Here is a 23,614-nt window from a genome sequence, read left to right as displayed (position 1 = left end):
TATTCTTGCAAAGTTCCTGAACTTATCATTACATCAATACAAAATACTGAGTAAAACAAATATGTTGATACAAATAACACATTGGCAGTGCAGTTGCATCTGTTTTGTGACCCTTGGGAACCACAATTTGGGATCAGAAGGTATTGCAACATGGAATGACCCTAAACTAGTTGAAGGCAAAGTTTAAGAAAACATATCAAGAGATCCATTCAAATAAAACTAAGCTCTTTTCTTACCCACCTTCTCCATTTTCTTCACCATTTCTTAACAGAAGAGTGGTCATGCACTCCCAGTCCTTCAGGAATTTGCCTGCCCAGTCCCACAAGCTGTCTATGAGGTATGCAACATGCTTGTGCAGCTAGGGATTAAAAACAGAGGCTTACAGAAACAAGTACATCATTAAAAGAAATACAGCTTCATATGTTTCTCCCCCTTTTTGCAATTACAAAGCTTTGTCATTCACGCATATATTCACACACGGTATTCCAACATATTTAGTTTGAGGCTAATAAACATTTAAACACCATGCCTTCAATGTGATAAAAAGCAGGAAAGTGAGGGGAAAAAAAAGCAGGAAAAGCAGGAAAAAAGCTTTTCTTTTCTTTTCTTTTTTTTTTTGGGGGGGGGTGGGTACAGGATACCTTTCCTCTGTAATTTAAGTAATCTTTTTAAAACTAGCTTCTGCGTTGTTTTTATGTTGCTAATCATAACAGCTGAAAATCCAACCTTGGGACTAAAAATGAGTCAACATTTTAAGCAATGTCTGGGAAATTCTTTGCAGAAAGACTCAAAAACTTCTGTGCCTGAGACACTTTGGCCAGACATAGGTCTGCACCCCTGCAAAAGCCAAAGACTGAAGAACAGCACTTGAGCTGATACAACTCTCAGCAAAACTAAATGGTTCTTAGTCAGCATAGAGCCACGGTACAGCAACCCAGATCTGCCTGCAGAAAGGCAAGGACACATCAAAAAATCCTCACTTGGTGGCATTAGTCTTTTGGGTTGTTTTCAGAAGCTAATTCTCACCATCAGCATAGCTGTAAACTAGTTTTAACACAACAGTACAGAAATGTCTTCATTAAAAGCTCATCCTAGAGAGTGACAACATCCCAAACACCAAACATTTCAGAGCTCACCACCAGAAAGAGCTTTCAAAAGGAAGTCAGTAGTTGAATTAACATGCAATACCGGATTTAAAAGGCCTGCTGCAGGGACTATTCTCCTCACCTCACTCTCCAGGGAAAAACGTATTAATCTTTTCAACTGGTCACTACTTGCCCCAAACTTCCCTCCTCCTTTGGGCTGAACTTCTTCATCTCCCTCACGACTAAGCAGCCTGCCAACAGAAAAGGAAGTCAGTCCACTCCTGCCACATTCTCCTTATGCTCTTTTGTCAATGTAACTCTAATTTTGTCAAGATCCCAAGGACTGTATTTTTTCAAAATGTCTACTTATTTACTCCAAATCACATTAGACTTTTTAATCAGATGAAAGGAAATAGGATTAGATTGTTTTCCATTATGAGAGAATTGCTGTCTCTGTGGATGCAGAGACTATTTCTGACAGTTTCACAGGTACCCTGCCAGCTTTCTGGACAACAGATGCAGATTCCACAGGGTTGAACATATAATGAGGTAGGCATTTGCTCATGCTTGAAAAGGCGCTTGCTTTAGTCTGAATTTAAACCTTAATAACAGAGCAGAGATATTACTACCCAACCATTACATCATGGTACATTTTTGAACTGAAGCTTCTCAAAGAAAGCATAGTATCTGGTATTTGTAAGAAGCAATTTACTCAACTTCTCTACTTCTTCCTCTTCTGCTTGAAGTATGAAGCACAATCTGACACTTCAATTTCCATTTCTCTCTTTATCCAAAATGAGTGCTCAAAAAAAGTGCTAATCCCAGGATAAATACAGGAAGGCCATCCCCATGGATTAATGGAAGACCCAAGTGTCTTGGATTTAAGAGCAGGATCACACTACTCAATGTCAGTAGAAGCTTATACTTTCAGAAAGTGCTTCTGCTGGTATAATTTATGCCAGCTAAGCAATAAGTTAAAAATGCAGACATTGAGGAGATTTCATGCAAACCAAGGAGGAGGAAAAAAAAGCATAAGCATTTATACTAAAATTTCTACCAGTATGACCAGGGAAAGGAGGATGTCACTAACAGTTCTATCACAGTAGAGCGAGCACTTCTGTACTGGCAAAAATGCCAGAGAGGACAACTGGGCAAACAAGAAAAAGGAAGAAATTTATAGGGTCAGCGTGTCTACACTGCACTGGGAAGCTGGGTGGAAAAAGTAAAGTTATCAGGGCAACCACTTAAGTGGTAAAAAACAGCAGTGTTCTGAGAGGAAAAACACCTGATTTATGATAGAATATTAGGACCAACACAAAAGACTAAGTAACACTAGCAGATGTGATAGAAGACTCATCAAAACAGAAATCTATCTTCATTTGTCTTTGTGTTGGACTTGGCTCCGCAAACCGCAGAATGTCGGCAATTCAGCTAGATGGAAAGAGACAGCTAGGAGGCAATTCTGCATGTGTGAGAAACACAAATCATTATTATTTCTGAATTTTTCCCCATAAAAGTCTTGCCAAAATATTTTTACTTTCATTTCTCTTTGTAAGGCAAAATTATTTCTCTCAGCCATAGAGACAGCATATTTATTTCTTTTCTTTTTAGCATGCCAACTCCATTCACTTCATGCAACCATTGTTATAAGAAGCCCATTTATAAGAGTTACTCCTGGGAAAGATAAACCCTGTACTTCATTAACCTGACAGAAAATTGGGAGGGCTTCTTAATCGGCTGCTTCTCTCATTATTCAAAGCCTTTACAATGTGTAAGGCAACTTCCAAAGGGAGAAGAGGAGGCCATTTTTGCAATTAATCACCAAAGCTATGGAAATCCGGCAGATGCCAGGTGATGAATTAGCTTGTAAGAAGCAAAGCAACAAGAAAAGAAAGTAGAAAGAAAGGAGGTATGCTCTCAACATAGCATGGCATCTGTGGATCAGTCAGTTGTTTCATATTCTCTGTTAGTCTTGCAACTTTTCTCATGCCTAACGTGCCAGGGCTGTGCAGGGGAACAAATGATTACCCCGAGACGGCATTTCCCTTCTGATTCAGCAGAAGAAAGCACATCTACTATCCTCGTGGCACACACTTCCAGCAGAAAAATGAATGCTTAATGTCCCTCTTAAATAAATCCACCTTCATTATGAAACAAATGAGAATATGCAAGAAGTAGGCAGGCAGAGATACCTTTTATACAGGAATTCTCCAGCTGCTACTGCAAGTGGACGGTGTGTGGTATAAACAAACAGGTATAACGTTTCACAGTCTTCAGCTGATAACACATCCTCACAGTTCCTAGGCAAAAATAACAACGGAAGTTACAGTTCAGTTTTATCTGCAAAGAATATTATGAATGCTGTGTCCAGCTTTTACTAGGCCTGATTCTCCACAGCCGTGCAACTTGTTTACATAATTAAATTTTTGTAGGACATATCTAAAAATACTATCAAACAAACATGGCAGCATTCTTGTACTCATTTTGTAGAGAAACAGAGGTCTGCACAAGCCATGATGAATCAGGCCCACTGCATGCACATGAACATTAATTTAAAGTATAATTAAGAATGATCAGTGGTCATGGTAAAAAGAGTAATAGCAATAAAATAGGAAAATCGTGCCTCTACTTTATGCTTAAATATTCACCGTAAAAGAAAATAAACAAGAAGTCATCATTTTGCAGTACAAATTATTTTAAAACCTACATTCTGTTATATTAGGCTTATACAGAGTCACATGTAAAAAGAAATCAAAACACATTCTTGATAGCATGCTTTTGATCGTGGCCTATCTGCACAAACACACTCCAGGTCACTATTTTTTCCATTAGGTACACATCTTGAGAACGTCACATGCCAACCAGTAAACCTAGAACACTCTGTGAGAGGTAGAAATTGCATTAACATCAACCTTTTGCAAAAAGGAAACTGAAGCAGCAAGGTTGAATAACCCACTGAAGAGACAGCACAGGAATGAAGCCCAAAGCCAGGATTACAGTTTCAAAGTGCCCATTTCTTACTGCCATAGCAATGTCATTGGACTAAGCTACTTAAAAGAACGAAAGAGCAACATGCAAGATCCTTATACTTAACGCAACCAGATGAGGGGAAGGTTTTTATTGATCACTGCACTCAACCCTCAGGTAGTAACAGTTTTAAACCATCTACAGATGTGGTCCAATACCTTCTCTAAAACTGGGGATTTGTGCTCTTCATTTGCTGGGGGTGATGTCTTACAAAAATTAGCAGCCCTTCCTGCACTTGCCCCCTTGTCTCCAAACCCATTGCATCCTTGAGCATCCTCACAAGTCACAAAGCCCCTAAACGTCCTCCAATCTGACTGAAAAACAGAAAGGAACTCACATTAGGTGAGAGTATCAATGGCGTGACCCTTGCAGGTATTTTTTTAGTGCTGTCTGGGATTTTAAATCAGGGGTGAGGAGGCTGAGAAGAAGACAGCACCCATTTCTCAAAACCAGTAGCCTCTCATTTATAGAAGCTGATACCCCATGAACTTTAGCTTTACAAGGTATTTAGTCGTGTATCACTTGAATTTTCCACATTTTTCTATGGTTATTTACAATGGTCACTGGAACAGTAAAAAGGTCTCTAAATGTAAGTGCTGATGGTACATCTCCAAAAGCAATGGGTCAATCTCGTAAGATAATGCTTGCCCTCAACCAAAAAGTAAAGTTGCCTGAAAGGCAGGTTTTAGTGGCCTCTTTTAACATGCAACTCCTTTAAGTACATATATGCAGTAATAGGGTGTACAGAAAGTGCTCTGAGTTTATATATATCGTGAAATCAGCATAAAGGAAAACATTTATGCCACTCTTATTCAACCACCTACAAAATTTGGAAAATAGACTAAAAATGTGTTTATTGAGGTTAAACAGTAAGAAACTGAAAGAGGTAACACGGTGCATTGGAGTATATGAATAAGCATTAGTGTGTCCTGTGAAGCCATGAATGACGTATCAAATTTATTAAACTTCTACAAGTTTAACAAGTGAGAGTAAAAGACCGAGAACAAATTACACTTACAGGAGTAAAAATACATAAGAGAGTAAGTCCTTATATTAAAAGGCTATGGGGAATTTACTGAAATAAACTAGCAGTCTGACAGGTTTCTTTCATTCTTTTCAGCACCAATTATTTTGTTCTTTTAAAGCAACAATTTCTATGAAGCTGTTCTTGCCACTTTCTCTCTACATATTTTTTTTTAAAACTGTGGACAGCTTGGAAAAGAAATTTCTGTACAAAAATACTGTGACCTACAGTGGACAAACAAAGACTCAACACAGCTGAGGTCAGACAGCAGCTCTGGAGATGCCCAACTCCAAGCCCCTGCTCAGAGGAGCATCAGCTACAGCAGGTTGCTGAGGGTTGCATCAAACCAGGTTTTGAATACCTACAAAGTCAGAAACTCCACAACTTCTCTGGCAACCTGTTCCAGTGTTGGACCACCCCCAAAGTAAATGGAATTTCCTGTATGAATGTGCCAGTCAAATATACACTTTTTTTTTTTATATGTTTGAAATTTTTATTCTTTCTATTTCAGGTTTTCTCTTCTTGGCACATTCATAGAAATAGTGAATGCAACACCTGTGTGTCTCTATTTAAAAAAAAAAATCCTTGCCTCAATTGTTCAGATAGCTCGAAGAGCTCAGCAACATGCCTGCCCTTTCTTTGGGTAGAAATTAGGACTCTGCCTTTCCAGTACAAATGAAACTGTCTTTCCTTAGACATTTCCTTTCCTTAGGAAGTGATCCTGGTGGACAACAACTTGAACATGAGCCAGCATTGTTGGATAAGGGAAGAGCGACTGAGGTCATCTACCTGGACTTCTGCAAAGCATTTAACATTGTCAAAGCATGACATCCTTGTCTCTAAATTGGACAGACTGAGAGCAGCCCTGAGGAGAAGGACTTGGGTGTTGGTTGATGAGAAGCTCAACATGAGCCATCAATGTGCGTGTGCAGCCACAAAGCCAACTGTATCCCAGGCTGCATCAAAATGAGCATGGTCAGCAGGCCAAGGGAGATGATTCTGCCCCTCTACTCCACTCTCTTGAGACTCCCTGGAGTGCTGTGTCCAGCTCTGGGGCCTCCAACATAAGAGGAACATGAACCTGTTGGACCAAGTTCAGAGGAGGGCCACAAACATGATCAGAGGGCTGGAACACCTCTCCAGTGAAGACAGGCTGAGAGAGTTGTGGTTGTTCAGCCTGGAGAAGAGAAGGCTCCAGGGACAGCTTACAGCAGCCTTCCAGTACCTAAAGGGGACCTATAAGAAAGCCAGAGAGGGCCTTTTTACAAGAGCACATAGTGATAGCACAAGGGGTAATGGCTTTAAACTGAGAGTAGATTTAGATCAGATACAAGGAAGAAATTCTTCACTATGAGGGCGGTGAGGCACTGGAACAGGCTGCCCAGAGAAGCTGTGGATGCCCCATCCCTGGAAGTGTTCAAGGCCAGGCTGGGTGGGGCTCTGAGCAACCTGGTCTAGTGGAAGGTAACCCTGCCTAGAGCAGGGTGGGATTGGAACTGGATCGTCATTAAGGTCCCTTCCAACCCAAACCATTCTGATTGTATGAATGTGCCATTGCCACAAGGAAGGCACACGGTACCCTGAGCTGCATTCAGAGGTGTGTGGCCAGCAGGTCGAGAAAGGTGACTTTTCCCCTCTACTCAGCACTGGTGAGGCCATATCTGGAGTGCTGCGTCCAGTACTGGGCTCCCAAGCACAAGATACATAGACATACTGAGGAGAGTCCAAGGAAGTGACACAAAGATGATTAAGGGACTGGAGCATCTCTCCTGGGAGGGAAGGCTGAGAGAGCTGGGATTGTTCAGTCTGGAGAAGAGAAGGCTCAAGAGGGAACTTATCAATGTGTGTAAGTACCTGCAGGGAAGGTGCAAAGATGGAGCCAGGCTCTGTGCAGTGACAGGACCAGAGGCAATGGACACAAATGGAAACACAAGAGCTTCCCTCTGAACACCAGAAAACACATTTTTACTGTGACAGTGACAAAGCACTGGCACAGGCTGCCCAAAGAGATTGTGGAGTTTCCATTGCAAGAGATATTCAAAAGCCATCTGGATGTAGTCCTGGGCAACTGGCTCTAGGTGGCCCTGCTTGAGAAGGGGCTTGGACCAGATGACCTCCAGAGGTCCCTTCTGACTTCAGCCATTCTGTGACTCTGAAATCCCAACCCCTTTAACTTTGTTTTCAAAGAGGCCAGTAATTTTCCCCAGTTACACTAATTACAGCAGAGTTATTTTCTCCCTCCTGAAGATAAGGAGGCCAGCTGCAATAGCTCTTGCCATGTATGAAACACACCCTAATAGCACAGAAGCCAAGGAGAGGAAAACAACTCATTTTCTTTGCAGCACAGGCTGACAGACACTCATTACACCACTTGAGCACCAGTTTGGTTTTTGTTTTACTTTCTTGAATGGGAGGGAATACCTGTATGTACTACTACCACTTTTCACATACTGCTCAACCACTTACTCTCTGTGATACAATGAGGTTTATGCTCATAATTCCCACTCAATTGAGTGCTTAGAGGTTTTACTTGCCTCTGGAAGTAGCAGCACTAATACTACCACAGTAAATGGTGCCTTTCTTTTTTACATATGTAAGCCAATCATCCAACATTCAAATACTTCAAATACAGCAATAATACTGCTGCAAATCTGCAGCCCTCAGAATGCCAAGCAACAGATAGAGCTTAAGCCAGAAGTGCCTGCCAGTGTTTAGGTGCCTAAAAATAAACAGGCATAGCCTTCCACATACCAATGCAATGACATACCATTTTCTCTGCACTTCAGTGTGAAAATGTCATGAAGAAGAAGTTGGGATATTCTAGGGAAAGATCACAGACCCATTTTGTTCTGCATATGGTACCAGTTGAAAGATTTTGTATCTTGCTTTTTGTTCAATTCTATTGTATGCAAGAGACATGACCACTGGAGTCATCTCTGTCTGCGCTATTGCTTGTGCCAAGGATAACCAACAAAGTCACAACAGTAAAATAAAGATGTACCCGATGCACTTTTCAAAATTTTGCAACCTTATTTTTTTTGTTTTTAACGGCTGTGCAGGGAAAGATTTGGCACATATTATTGAGACATTGGTAATCCAAGCTGTAGCATCTCAATAAAAATAATCTGTTAATTTTGCATTTAGAATTAATTCAAGTTAAGCATCCAAATCTGCAAATACATTATAAAACATTTATGCACTGAGCACTATCAACCAAAAAATAAACGTTGAAAGTATTCTAATCTCCAAGATAAAACTTCTAGGCAGAAAAATCAGCTATTCTGTTCTTTTATTTCCCTCTTTCTACTTTGCTGTCATTGCAAGTATTTCAAGATGACACTTTGGCGATCAGGGAGATGACAATATGGTTGCCACTACAATATAACAAGAATCCTTTCCCACCACTTTAAAATATGACTAGCACCTTGCAATACACCGCAATTCTATGATTATGCTGTGACAGAATGCAGGCAGATGCACATCTGACAGATGCTGCATGGCATTCTGTTTTGGTTAAGAAACATAACCCTAGGAGACATGCGGTTCTTATTTTTTCTTGTTAACTCTTCAGACAGGAAAGAGGAGATTTCAGAATAGATCTCAAGATTCTTGAGCAGAGGTACATGATGGCAGAAAATTCCTGAAGGTAACTCCATGAAAGCACAAACCTGAGAGGATGGAAAACAGGAGAAGACAGGGGAGAAAGCACATGCCTTTGTTCCATTTTGGTCTTTCACTTTTCTTTTGTTTGTAATAAGGCTTGACAAAGCAATACCATAGCTCCACCTAAATAGGGGTGCGATAGACCTGAAGCAATCACAGAGGAGCTGTGAAGAGCTCCATGCCATTCCCTTCTGATAGGACCTCATCCACTACAAGCAAGTTACCAATGCAAGGAATCAGAACTGTGCCGTATAATTTGCTTCACGTGCTACTCCTATCAACTTGAAGGTAACATTTATTTTTCCTAAAAGCCACTAAACAAGACAAAGGTGGATTATTTCCTTATATGTATGCAAAGCATATCACTCTCTTCAGCTTCTTTTTTACAATCACATGAAAACACTTATAATAATAGGATTTAAGCCTTCAATAAACCTGGTTTTCTGCACGATGTTTTTCTGAATAACCTTGCTAGATACTGTGCATGGCTTAGCTATGAAATAACACTACAGAATCAGAGTTCAGCTCCTTGCTGACACTGAATTACTTGCCATGAGACATCGACATCTACCCCTGGAAGCAGTAACATATTATTTGCCATGGCATCCTTTGCCACATCCAGTTTTCAAGTTTCTCCTACAGTATAGCCCCTCCCTCTCCAAACTAAAACACCCTTTCCGGTCTAATTAACAATCAGAAGGGAGACTAAGATTTTTAAGCACAAGCGTGATGTAGCCCTACTTGACTTGGGCCTCCTGTGCTTGGCAGGACACTGGGAAATTACAAGCCCCAGTTTCTTGACTTTTAGGTTGGATTAACTCTACTGACCACTGTCAAAGCACTGTGTTGAGAATTAATGTATTTATCAGCTCCATTAAACAGGTTTTTAACTATTTATGTGAAGTTCTTAATGAGTGCAATATATTCACAGTTCTCACTAAAGCAGCTCTTCCACATTTGAAACTTGAAAGCTATGTGTTAAAAACTCAGTTTAATGTCTAGTTACATTTCAGTAATGTAATACAAAGTAATTTTCCCCTTTGCTATTTACATACTCAAGCTATTTGTAGATTTGTGCCCCTACCTGCACCACTTGTAACCTTTCCTCATTCATCTACTATAGTTACCTAATCACTTTTGCTGTTCTTTTCCAAAATCCCTCTACAGTGCAGTTAAGCACAAAAAAATGAAGAGAATTGTCTGTCAGTAGGCACACTAAACTAATTTGCCTCCTAAAGGGCAATGTCTTCAGTAAGATTCCTTGGTCTCTCAGTGTCACTCAAGTTTTCTCCCTCTTTATTTCCTTCCTGGTTCTATTCCCTCTCAGACCCTTTGCAACATTAATGCTAACAATTATGCATAATTCAGCAGCATTAATAATTTCTATTATGCTAAACCTCATAGGCTCATTTCAGTTTCAGGATCACATCATGCTGTGTAAAAATAGAAAGCTGCTTGCCCAAAGACCTTGGCATTCAATTGAGACAACATGCAACAAACATGAAGGAAAAAAAATCTCAGCTTACAGAGATAGACAAGATAAAAATAAAAATATAAATACAGGTATATGCATAGCAAGAAGTTTTTGAATCAGCACTGGATTGGGTTGTTTTAATAATGCAACATATTTAAGTGAATTGAAAAGATCAGTGTTTTCACTGCCTCTCTAGCTAGCAAGAGAAAGAATGTAAAGGCCAGCATAGCAGTTTTATGGGCCAGTAGTACACAGAGTAGTCAAGCATATTCTACAGGACTATAATGCAGTGATGGTTGAGAGATGGTCAAAGCTGTTACTAAAGTACATGGAGCACAGCACATCACAAAAATAATTAATTGGCAAAGTCTTGCTACTATACTCACCCAAAGGACAATTATGGAGGCCAGTAAAAGAAAGTTACTGATATTGCAAATTTTCCCCAAGAAAGTCACAGAGCATCCAACAGACTACCTGGAGGAAAAAAATTACTCCTGGCCTTGCTTCTTGCCAACACATCATGAAACAACAAAAGATTTATTCCAAGATTAGATAGATGTTCTCAATGTCAGTACCTGACCAGTTACGATTCTATTATTTGTTGAAAATAATCCATGATTCCAAATCAAATATAGGGAGCTCATGAAACAGAGATTCTTGCCACTATCTTTAAAACTAGAAACTTGATCTGAAAGGTCTTTCACGTCTCAGTAGAAATGCAAGTTGGGCAACTAGAATTCAGGTGCCAAATTTGCAAGTGACAAAAATGAGCCATCCACAGAGCGGCCAATGCAGCATGCCAAAAGCAGCAAAAAATTTTATGACATCAGTGCATACAAGTAGAAGTGCCATTTATACAAGCTGTCATTTACTTTTCTTTAAAGGCAGGGGAGTTGCTGTCCACAAACCCATTTCATGTTTTACTGCATGTATCGAGCAGCATTACTGCTCAATATCCAGATGCTGGGTTTGAGCTATGAAATGCACCTATTTGAGATAGAATAGCCCTGAAATTTCTTTGCTTCTGCAATGCCAACAGCGAGTCCTGTCTGACTCTAGTGTAGGTACTGAGGCAGAAGCTTTTCCCCTGCTAGAAAAGCATCTTGACGCAGCTTTTTATTAAGAAGTCTGTACATGCGACTGTCTACGCTGTCTGCATTCTCTTCACACAGGTTTTATAGATGGGTCAGTACTAGTCTTATCAAAGAGAAGAGCTGTCATTGACTTCGCTTACCGAGTCCCCAGTTCCCACTTCCATCACTCCAATAATTAAGCCAAATCAGCAGGGCTCAGAGCAACTGTGGAGGGGTTGGGGGTAGAGGGGCAGAGAGGAGAATGGCTTCACAACAGATGAGCAAAAAGAAAAAGCAGCATGTTTTTCTAGGCCTCCACACAGCCCAATTGAAAACAACTTCAAAATTTATTCACTTTACTTATGAAAACTACATTTTATGATGGAAAACTGTCATTCAGAAAACTTTAGAAGGCATTTGTTCGCATTGGAAATTATATTTAAAAAAAAAAAAAATAGGAAAAAATTGCTTCAGGGAAAAAAGAAACATTGATCAAACTTTTATAGCTGCAGCTTGCATTAATGAGAACTTGATCCCTTATAATAAAGTCAGAGGTGACAAACAGCTGCAGTGCCAATACAGCACTTGTTAGTTCAGATAGAGAACAAGGGCAACCATGAGTGGTGTGCAGGATCTTTGTCCTTCAACAATGGTGTGCTGCTCCTCCTAGCACAGGGACACGTTACACACACAGACAGAGCGTTGTGCTTTGTTCCAACAGCTACACACCATGGAGAACCAAGGGATGCAGAAATGGGACATTGTGAACACAGAAACAATATAACCCTTGCTACTACTAGGGAGGCCGAAACAATGGTTAAGTCCCTTCAGAAAAGCATACTATGTTCACAGCATCATATGCTGTTCTGATGTGTAGGTTGAAGTAGGCCTAGAGAAATGCCACTCAAATCAATGGAGTGTGAAGTGAGATAGGAGACCAGAGTATAAAGCAGCACTTCAATATACAAATGTACTTGAAATTTAATGTAAATACCTACACCACCATATTATTTGGTCCATTAAGGTTTATCCTCATCTAGCAATGACCAATACTTCTGGCTTAAACAGAAAAGCAAATCCCACGAGGCTACTGGACAATGCACCATGCTGTATGTGGAAGCAACCACCTGCACTGGCAGAATTCAACTTACACTCTGAGATGGAAGAGAGACTTATTGAGCGCTAACATGTCAACCATATTAACAATGAAATGCAGTGGGTTCTTTAATCTCAATTTGCATTGAAAAAGAGGGATGGATAATTTATTCTTCATGTATTTTGCAAATAAAGCCATTTTTAAAGTAAACATGCTGCTCAAGGATGTGTCAGAATAGGATTCATATACTTCTGTAACATTAGCTTAGTTTTTCCCCACACTTCCAACTTGCCATTATCCTACCAAAGCTACGGCTGGCAGGTAATTTCCCAAGAAAACAACTCTTCTGTTATTTTTGTACTTCAGCAAAAACAAGGTATCATACACTGGCTCACTGCCTGTCCGTCAGTCTGCTGTGGGCTCAATAGCTCCCAGGGTCTCTGCCATGGAGCCAAGGATCTGAAAGTCCAAATTTCAGCAACAGCCTCAAAGCTCAAGGCTTCCTGCATCAGGTGAGGAGACAGGGAAGGTAGCAGAGCTCCCTGACCTCCTGGTCAAGGCCTGGAAGCCTTGAGACAGAAGATGGGGTGGGGTCCCCATCTTTGGTGGGTACTTGCCCCAAGACAGGCAGATGCTCTGAGAAAAGCAAAAATGAAAGCGTGGAATTTCCTTTCCAAGGGAAGTATAAAGATATAAAAATATAGTTTTCATACTGAATCTCAGCACAAGGATTTTCCTAAAATTGGTATTTCCCACAGAAAGAAAATGCCATGTGTTGAGCAGCTTTAACTGTAACTCGTATCCTGCCAGAAGCAACTGTTTCCCAGCAAGTAACTGATTACAGGAAGATTCATCAGGATTGTATCTGATCTTGTTGCCATTAAAACAATACAGTAAATTAAAAAAGAAATTATTTACTGTGACATAAGCATCAAGAGTTTCATGGCTTGAACTGCTACTTCATGGTCCTTGTCCAGAGGCATGGACACAATTCGATCCTAATGGATGTAAAATGACAATAAAAAGATGTAACACGGTTTGTTCTCAATAAACATGTATTTTTGCTACAGCTAGATCATCTACACTAGTAGAGGTTTATTTTTGTTTCAGCAGCTATTTCCTAAGAGATATAAGACAACTTGATTACTACCATGTAGTTTCCCAGCCCCTGAAAATTAATAGCATGTTAATTTTTTAACTGAATTAATCATGCAGTAATATGATATTTTTTATAGATGTAATGTATGCGTTCACAAGAAATCAACTACTGTCTACAAATTAAAAGTGACGGACAACTTGTTTCTAAGATGTTATTACTGGCACTTCAGTATGTTAGATGAAGATAAGCCTCAAATTACAAGCATTAGATAACCAGTTCCTCCTATCAACAATAAAGTGCATGTACCTACAGGGTACAGAATCCAGTGCCTTGCTGGAAAGACAATTAAGACTTGAGTCATAAAGGTACTTCATGGAATAGCAGCAATATTCCAGAATTCACACCATTGTAATTTGGTACACGTGCAAAAACCTCAGAAAACAGTGGAAGTTTTCCTGTCCCATGTACTCAAGAACTTGCACTCCTCAGTGTGGTCTGCATCTTTAAGGTATATATTAAACCTTTGGCCTTGCTTGTTTTGGGACTAACAGCTTTCCCACTTAACACAGAATTTCTAAAGCTCTAGATGCCTTTTACTTCACACCTTCCTTCTTCTCACAATGCAGCTGCAAGGTGTGGAAGTCCATGAATCCTGAGTTTGAACACTCAAGGAAGGGTAAAAGAGGGAACATGTGAAACTCTCGCTTGTGGGATATGGATTGATGGTTATATGATTACATTTTCCATCACTGAGAAACCATGACTTAGATTTTGGAAGCTTCCATATCAGTCTCTATTTCGTGTGAAGCTGTTTGTGTTTCTTTTGTTTAGAGGGGAAGGAGGTGGTGTGTTTGGGTTGGGTTTTTTGATTGGTGGTATAGAGTTTGCAATAACCCATTTATATAGCAACCTACACACAGAGGGAGATTGCAGTACAAGGCAGATGAGAGCTATTTCATCAGTCTGTGAATACCAATCCTGCAGTTGCTTATGCAGCTTACAAAAACCTTCCTTTAACTAGAAAGATAAAGGACTATCACAAAACTGTTTAAAACGGTTTAATCTTAGATAGCCAAGTTTCAATCTCAATAATTTATTCTTAAGATATCAATATTAATCTATTTCTTGTTCTTTGAGGATGCGCTGTAGGTATTTTTCTACTATTAGCAACTGCTTTGACATACAGGTAAGCCCTGCACCTGTCGCAAAAAGAACATGAATTACCACCACATGCAGGCATTGATGATGTACTGATTTGGAGGGACTGAGATATCAATCACAGCACCTTGAGTTTTCTTATTAAAATACTGGAAAGGCCCAGCCTCATTGGGGCAAAAGTAACTGATGAAATCATTACCAAGGGCAGGATCAAAAAGTGAAGGGCTTACTTCTTAAATGAGTCAGGAAGATGGAATATGATAAAGGCAGTGTACAGGGTCAGTGCAGTCACAGAATAAGCTCTCAAAATTACGGTGTTATCATCTGTCTTGTTCAGAAAGGAGATAAAGGATCCTTCTTCAAGATTCATACTGACATGGTGGATCAACAGAGAGCCATTCCCACATGAGTGTGATACAAGGACAACCAATCCAGTATCTACAAGGTTAACCCATGATCAGGAGCAGCAAAAAAGGGACCTTTGGAGTACAAAATTCTTTGTCATGTGCCAAAGATCCTGTAAAAAAACGTGGACCATTCTGGATGAACAACGGAGATAACTGACCACAGTGCAATGCTAACACCATTTCATGTATGAACTAAAGTGAAACAAAAAATTCCCCAGAAACAGAAGGAAAAATCTCTGCAAAACTCCTTCATCCACCCAGTCAAGCAGGTTGTTTCTTCAAGTACTCTAAGCTTGGGTCAGTCAAGAGTGGAGAGATCAGCTCTGATCAAAACATCAGACCCTGTGTGTATACCTAACCCAGAACTGAAAAACAGCAAACAGTAATCTATAATATTTACCTTGAATCTGCTAGTAAAGAGATCCATCCTGGAAACAAGTTCTTTTCTGCTATAAATTCCTTGCAGTCCCAGAAGACACTTCAACCGCACTTCAGCTTGCTACAATGCAAAGAGAAATTGGCCAACAGTTAAAAAACATGTATCTTTGATGTTATTCACTGTTGGCATTTATATTATGTAAATAAGAGTTCTCTGTGGATGCCTACAGCAGACTACCCAAATACTGACTCATTTTCTTTATGAATGCTATCAGTACCATTTTGTTTGTGTGCACACACGCACACGTCTCCCTCTCACACACACAGAGGAGGCTTGCAGTGAGTCGAACTTAAAGGTAACATAAAAGTTTGTGTTAAGCTCCTTAAGAGACAAAGAAACGCTTCCGTTCCCTACAGTTAATAAAAGCAACAGAACGCAAAAGATGCAGTAATTGTTCTGTTCATCTGTTAAAGATATACAAAGACAAGAGTATGTATGACCTACTTAATACAATCACAGAATCACACAGAATCGACTGGGTTGGAAAAGACCTCAGAGATCATCGAGTCCAACCCTTGGTCCAACTCTAGTCTGTTTACTAGATCATGGCACTAAGTGCCATGTCCAGTCTGAGTTTAAAAACCTCCAGGGACGGCGACTCTACCACCTCCCTGGGCAGGCCGTTCCAATGCCTGACCACTCTCTCTGGAAAAAATTTCTTTCTAATATCCAGCCTAAATTTCCACTGGCAGAGTTTAAGCCCATGCCCCCTTGTCCTATTGCTGACTGCCTGGGAGAAGAGACCAATCCCCACCTGGCTATAACTTCCCTTCAGGTAGTTATAGAGAGTGATGAGGTCACCTCTAAGCCTCCTCTTCTCCAGACTAAACAACCCCAGCTCCCTCAGCCTCTCCCCATAGGACTTATGTTCAAGTCCCTTCACCAGTCGTGTTGCTCTTCTCTGGACCCGCTCCAGCACTTCAATGTCTTTCCTGAACTGAGGGGCCCAGAACTGAACACAATACTCCAGATGTGGCCTCACCAATGCAGAGTACAGGGGAAGGATCACTGCCCTTGTCCTGCTGACCACGCTGTTTTTGATACAGGACAGGATACCATTGGCCTTCTTGGCCACCTGGGCACACTGATGGCTCATGTTGAGCTTCCTGTCAATTAGTACCCCCAGGTCCCTTTCGGTCTGACTGCTCTCCAGCCACTCTGCGCCCAGCCTGTACTCTTCCATACATCAGACTGTTTGCTTCCTTTCAACATCTGACTCAGACAATCATTAAACACTGACAAGGACTCCAAGAAATTCTGGTCCAGCAAAAGTTCCCAGAGGAAGTGGTACACCTCAGAAATGCACTAGCTTATCATCATGAGTTCTCACAGACAGTCAAATGTTACTCCTTCTACTGATTCCTGGTTTATGCTAGAACACTATATTTAAAGCATTCTAAGAAGTGTTGTTTTGAATTTAGCCTAATTAATTAACTGAGGCAAAATATATTTATCCCTGCAAGGTGTTCTTTCATACTATTAGTACTGCTGCTTCACAGATGCCTCAAAAAGAGGACTTCTTATCCAGCCTTTAAATTATCTACTAAACCTTTCAAATGACAAAGCTTTAGATGTCATTAAGAAAGTCATTTTGAGGATCTAGCATAGAAAAATCACCCTGTTCTGCAAACTTATAATGCTAAGAATATCAGTTGAGACACTTCAATGAACTGTTGGCTGTGAATCAGTCTCTTCATATTTCTTCCTTAATTCCTCTTGCTAACAATAGCCGTAAGAATAATCAAGGAAACCCAAAAAAGGAGACCACCTACACACAGGATATCCATTACTACAAGTTCCTGTTCACCTGCTTAGATGGAAAGCAAAGGATGATACTCAGTAGCAGGCTTTGACCAATGGTTTTGCATAAGGTGGCTTTTTGCTAGAAATACAAAATTAAAGATCAACAGGTGACAGTGAGTACTGCCTTCTAATCTGCCTGTGATACAACAGCAGCACATGTTTGATATGGTACTTTAAAATTAGAGGTCTTGTCTGAGAAAGAGACTGTTGGCCACATCTGCTGCTTCCTACAGTCACAAAGGTTCCACAGCACAGAACTCACTCACAAAACAGTCCCAACTTGGTACCCATCACTGCACACTGGCATGGACTCAGCTCAGCCAATGTATTGCAATCCTGGCCTCAAGCTGCCCTCAGAATTGTATCATGAGGCTTTGCATGTGAATAGGGACTGTATTTGTGCTTGCAGGAAAAAAGGAAAAAAAGTAAAAAATGTTTGGGATGGTTTGTTGGATGGTCATGTAGACCTTGGTGCATAGCTAGTAACGTCCTTTGCATTTGACAGTCAGGTGTCTGCAGATATAAAGTTTAACACATTAAACTAAACCACCTGCCTTCTAAGGTATTCTCTTCCTACCTGAAAGCTCTCAGTCATAAACCCATATGTATACGTTTCTTTTAAGTGTTGAGGAAATTAACTCTGAGAACTATGAACAAATAACTACTTCTGCTAGGTCTACTTCTGCTGTCTTCCTATGTTTTCAGCTGCATTTTCTCCTTCTCAGCTACCTCTCCTTTTCTTAATTCATCACTCCTCATAGCTTCCTGATCCTTCAAAATTACTTCACATACTTCTAAAACTATCTCACTGTTTACCTTTAGCTCCATTCAACAGTAATGTAAGCAAGCCATCGACTCCCTTCACCAGAACTACCATTCTAATCTTGACAAAATTCCTGCCTGTTTGATCTTTCAAAGTTGTGACAGAGTGAAGGGGAGGTATTTATAAGCACATTTTCAGGATACTCTGAACACAACACTGTCCCTCAACTGCATCATAGTATATTTCAGCCCTGAGCTGCAGATTGGGAGAAAAATCAGGAAGACAGTGGGCAGCTCTAGTGACCCGAAGAGCTCTGCATGGGCTCCATCACTGTATAGATGCATTCGGTTACAAGATTTCAGCCTCCGCACTATCACAGAGATGTGGACACTAAATAAGCCTTACAAATACAGAAAACTGGAACAAACAGGTCTACTTCTGAATTACTCCTAAACAGTGAAGACAATCCAGCTTGCCTGTCTTACCGAGATAAAACATAATAAAAAAAAAAAACCAAAACACCCCCACAAAAAGCATCAGTACGTAAACACAGAGATGACCTTTGGGACTACTATTTTAACAAGAACATTTGAAGAAAGAAGTATTTCAGAAATCGCCATAACAACAGCCTCAATTTCTGTAGCCATGTTGAATGGGAGGTCAAGCTAGAAACCCTTTCAATTTCCCCAAATTTGCCAGGTGGGTCACGTGGTTTGGACACAGATGTTAATTTCAACAGCAAGCTCCTGTTTCCACAGGATTTCTTTGGGTGGTTTTCATAGTCTAATGAGAAAACCTCAACAACTTGCCCTGAAGTTCCAGACAAAGCAAGTCTACCATGGTGGGAGATGCCAAGTGTGCATCTACATTTTCAGAGTTTTGCCTTCCAGTCTGTTGGTCCTGACTTCCACTTTCCTCAGCCTTATTCTTCATAGTCTTGATTTTTCTGGTCTTTAACTCTGAACGTTTTACACAGCACTTACACAACACCTGCTGCTCAGATAAGCACTGGTTCAGTTGGATCTGGATGCTGGTTTAGTAGCTGCCTATTCCCTTGGAAGAACACTAGTGCTTTTGAGCACAAGTTTAGTGCCTGGGTTTCACAAAAGCGCTGATAGGTGACTGGGTTTCTATATAACATTGTTCAACTGGACACAGCTGTCAGATTCAGTTTCACCTGCTGCGTGGTCTGCAAACATGAAAAGTTAAATTATTTCTAGCAGATTAACATAACCTACTCAAAAATCTATAGCACTGTTCCACAACTCTTACTGGGCCAAAGAAAGATCCTCATATAGAATTCGGAGCATATTACCACTGAATTTGGAGCACCTTCTTCCACCAAGGAAATAACCTTTCATATAAAAAACATAATGCTTCATATCAGAGTATAATGGCAAAATAGTATCTCATAGAGAAGAAAAATTATTATATTCAAATAAAAGACTTTGGAGACAAAATGTTAATTTTATGCTTACTTCCTCCTCTGCTTTAAAGCCTCCCAAATGGCTGAACTTAATTCTCTGTTTACAACACTGTAGATGATCCTGGCCAGGTTTTCCCCACTGTTAGAATACTTTCATGGCTGCTCCACTCTGGAGCCTAAATTATTTGGCAAACATCTCTAAATCACATTCTAAAAGAAAATTGGCTCTGGGAGATACCAGCTTCTTGCCGCCCACCCTCAACAAGATGGAATGGAAATGCTTATTAAGGAGGAGGAGTGGGAAATAACATTCAGATGTATGTAAAAGCACTGCTGCCCCCATTGCTGCCAAAAATGCCCTGCTCTCATTTTGGAATCGGGCAATTTAACAGTGGCTGCAAATCACAAAGTGCAGCCGGGACCTACAATGACCAGCAGTGGCACAGTACCAGGCCTCAGCCAAATGTGGAATGCTTCTCACTTTACCTCACTCTACTTGCGTCTGCATTGCTTTCAGATAATAATCCATAGAAAAACGACTATTTCCAGTTCCAAATTAACGGCACCGGATGTGCAGTAATCAGAGACACCAGCTGTGAAGTTTTGCTGTGCAGCACTGGGAATGAAGATGCATCATCTTCAAAAATTACTTTTTCTTTTGAGAATTCTCTCAACTGAACATATACCAAAAAGATATTCTGAGCAGATAAAATTTATGCAGGAAAAGAGGGAAGGTATTGATAACATTTGTTGTTCTAAAAATCTAAATACTACCTTTGCAGTAACAGCAGAATGCAGGAAAATAAGAGGCTTGGTGCTCCCCCTCCTGGATTTGTGGTAAACTACAATTTTATGCATAAAAATATTACCTAAAGCTGACACAAAACTAAGCACGTTTCAGAATTTATACAGAAGCTATACACACTTCAAAGGTGGCCTGCAGAAGTACAGCCTGCCAATTTTGGTAATTAGCCATTCACAATAAATATTCCTATCACCCTAAAATCTCTCATGGACTTTAGAAGCATGAGAAAAGGCATATTTTTGAGTTACTGTTTTCTTTTGGTTGTTTTATTTTGGCTTTTTTGTGTTTGTTTCTTGTTTGTTTGTTTTAAAATATGTCTCTACTCAAAAATTAAAAAAAAACTTACTGTAAGTAAAAGGAGAAAACTCTTTAGGAAATGACTGGACTCTCTGTAAATGTTTTCTATATCCATTTAATTCCAAATGAGAAATGCAATATTGAAGACTATTTTACTATAGGTAAGAGTTGTTCATTTTTTAAAAACTAAAATGAAATTCTAAACGTAGACAGCAAAATTAAAAGCAGAATTCTAGACAATGTTTAATGCTGCCTGTGCTGAAAGGATATAAGCCATTTTACAATTCAGTGATAGTTCCCAGTTCAGTAACATATAAAAATAACTACACACACAGGGACACACACCGCTACAGAAGTGGAAAAAAAAATGTTCTCTGTTATTTCATGCTACCATGGCTTTAAAAATAAAACCTGAAATGGGGAAGAAAGTAAATTCCTTTTTGTACCACCACAGTCTTAAGTATCTGCTCTCAAGAACTTAAATGTTAAGATCCTTTAGGAAAATAAAAATCTCATCTACTGTCCCAGAAAGAAAAATTTACTTTACCTTATCATACAGCATCCATCCAATGTATTTTAAGTAGCTGTCATTTAAAAACACATCTGGATATGTTTTAATCCAGCTGCCAACTTCTTCAATGCAAGTTGCTCGGATCTCAGGGATCACATCACTGTGAAATTACAGAATTGTAATATTAATACATACTTAAATGCCTAATATCTATTAATTATACTATTTGCAAGATGTTTACTTTCTGGAACTGTAGAAGCATATACAATTCAAAATCCTAAAAATATCTTCATATTAATGCTCTAAGTTAGTCTCCAATCAACAGTCAGGCCACTTCTGGTTGCAAATGTTTCATACAATAATTATTTTTTAATTCTGGATATCTTCTCAATCACAAATGCACTGCTCTATAGCCAGCAGGAAGAACTTAAGAATCACACCTAAGAGAAGTCCTTTTGTAAGCCCAAATTCTTTAAAATAATTAACTTCTACAATTTCCTTGACACCACCAGTGCCTCTAGGATGTTCGACTTGATTCTGGTATCTGGACAATTTGAGCAAGAGTTTCTTGGGATTGCATACATATCGCAGCTTTATTTTGATTCTTACCGGTACCGGTTTAGAAATGTCCCTTTGAAAATAGCATTCATCATGTTCTGTACCTCTAGAAGCTTCTGCTCATACTGAAATAGAAAGAGAACTGAATGTTAATATTGATCCCACAATTCACTACACATGAAAAATGTGCATCAGTGCACTTACAATACCACTCTGGTGCAAATCACTAGCATTTACACATGGTACTAACATAAAATGAGTGGTCTGTATCTACACCAGCAACTGGCCTTTCTGTAGTTACGTCCTGATGAAAGATTGACCAGGTGCCAGCTTCCAGCCTGGATAACAAGGTACAGTCTGTTTGATACAGTGAGGCTTGAGCCATCAATATACAGAAAGATACATCACAATTATTGAACAATCTTCAGATATAGGTCCAAACTCTTTTTATGCACTTAAGCGGAGATGGAAGAAAGGCAGACACGGGGATTTTCAAAAGGTACCTAATCCACAATGAGTATGTATCTTAACCGAGCCTTGAAAATCTAGTTTTGAACTTCTGGAAACCTATGTCATTTAATAAAAACATCCAGCAACAGCATCAGGAAGGGTAACAAGTTTGCTTTTCCCCCCAACACATTTCTTCTGTTTTTCCAATCAGATCAGACTTACCATGATACTAAAACCCTCTGTTCCTATAACAGAGAAATCCATAGGCACCCTAAGCTCAGAACAGAGGTAACTGATTCTAAGGTCAGGAGAGAAGGAACTATGCTTGATGTTCACACATCAAGCCACCTCCACCCTCAAGCCAGGATTATTTATTACAGCTACAAGCCTGTCTCTGGGAGTTGATAAGGAGCTGTCTGGCTGAGCAGGGAAAATGACAGAAACTGAACAGCAAGAAACATACAGATCATACCTAAAGATACAACAATTTTTAGAACACTTTACCTTATACAGAGATGGCAGCTACCGTGTCCTTTTCCATTCATTAAAATTCAGTTCAAGAACTAACGTTTTGGCTTATAATTTGTACAAACATATGCAAAACTGCACTCCCACAACACCAGAGCTACTAATGCAATTACATCCATATTTGTGTAGAGAACAAGGGCAAATGATACCAATTTAGAGAGGCAGTTAGTACGACAGACATCACAAGTTAACAGCATGTAGGGCAGTTATTACCACTTAATCTAGCCAGTCGCAACTGCTCTGCATCATGCATTAGGTAAAAATATAAACCTCAAAGAACTGCAGTAACCCAAAAGCAAGCTGTCAGCAAGCCCTCTTTCTACATCTTTACATATCTCCCATGCAAGACACCTGCCTAACCTCTTTCTTTTTCCTCTCCAGCTGGTCAAGTCTGTAAGTGGTCCTCTTGCCACTTATCCTCTTCTTCTCCACCTCATATAATCTTTGAGCATTGTGCTTGTTGACATCAAGGTTCAGATGTACGCTTACAACTGCTGTCAGAAGTTTCATTGCTAAAAAGGAAACAAAACAAATATATTTAGCTTAGCTCAGAGACACATGGCATAAATGTATTCACTGCTTTACCACAAAAAGGATATGGTTAGCCGAATCCAGTTTATTATCAAAAAAATGAACACTACTAGATTATAGTTATTTGTTTTAAAATACAGTGTTTATTTTACAGACAATGATCAAAACCAGAACATTTCGTGATATTACTATTTAGAACTTCTGGCCAGAGTTATAGTCAGTAATTTACTGGACAACTCTCATCTTAGTTCACATAATTTTGATTTTTCTGCAACAGAATCTAGAGTTACCAAACAGGTGACTTTCAGTAATAAAAAGAAAAAAAAAAAAAAAAAAACAGCGATGCTGGCCCATAAAGGGTGGAAAAATCTTATTTTACTTGAATTGACAAAAATTC

General features: G+C 39.7%; 1 protein-coding gene across 1 annotated transcript in view; it reads right to left on the bottom strand.

Annotated features, from left to right (window-relative positions):
• LOC308048248 (cohesin subunit SA-2-like) overlaps nt 1–23,614 on the bottom strand; it is a gene marked incomplete at both ends in the record, with an annotated part of 58,237 nt that overhangs the window by 19,569 nt on the left and 15,054 nt on the right. Inside the window, 8 exons of the mRNA XM_080357257.1 lie at nt 241–358; nt 1,228–1,336; nt 3,278–3,385; nt 13,361–13,440; nt 15,507–15,605; nt 21,187–21,310; nt 21,760–21,833; nt 23,047–23,198. Coding sequence (XP_080213383.1) covers nt 241–358; nt 1,228–1,336; nt 3,278–3,385; nt 13,361–13,440; nt 15,507–15,605; nt 21,187–21,310; nt 21,760–21,833; nt 23,047–23,198 — 864 coding nt within the window. The remainder of the gene's footprint in view (nt 1–240; nt 359–1,227; nt 1,337–3,277; nt 3,386–13,360; nt 13,441–15,506; nt 15,606–21,186; nt 21,311–21,759; nt 21,834–23,046; nt 23,199–23,614) is intronic.

This window comes from Nesoenas mayeri (genome assembly GCF_963082525.1).
Source record: "Nesoenas mayeri genome assembly, chromosome: 1".
Classification (NCBI taxonomy): Eukaryota; Metazoa; Chordata; class Aves; order Columbiformes; family Columbidae; genus Nesoenas; species Nesoenas mayeri.
Note: the sequence above shows the minus strand (reverse complement) of the source record. Positions and strands in the feature narration are given on the sequence as shown.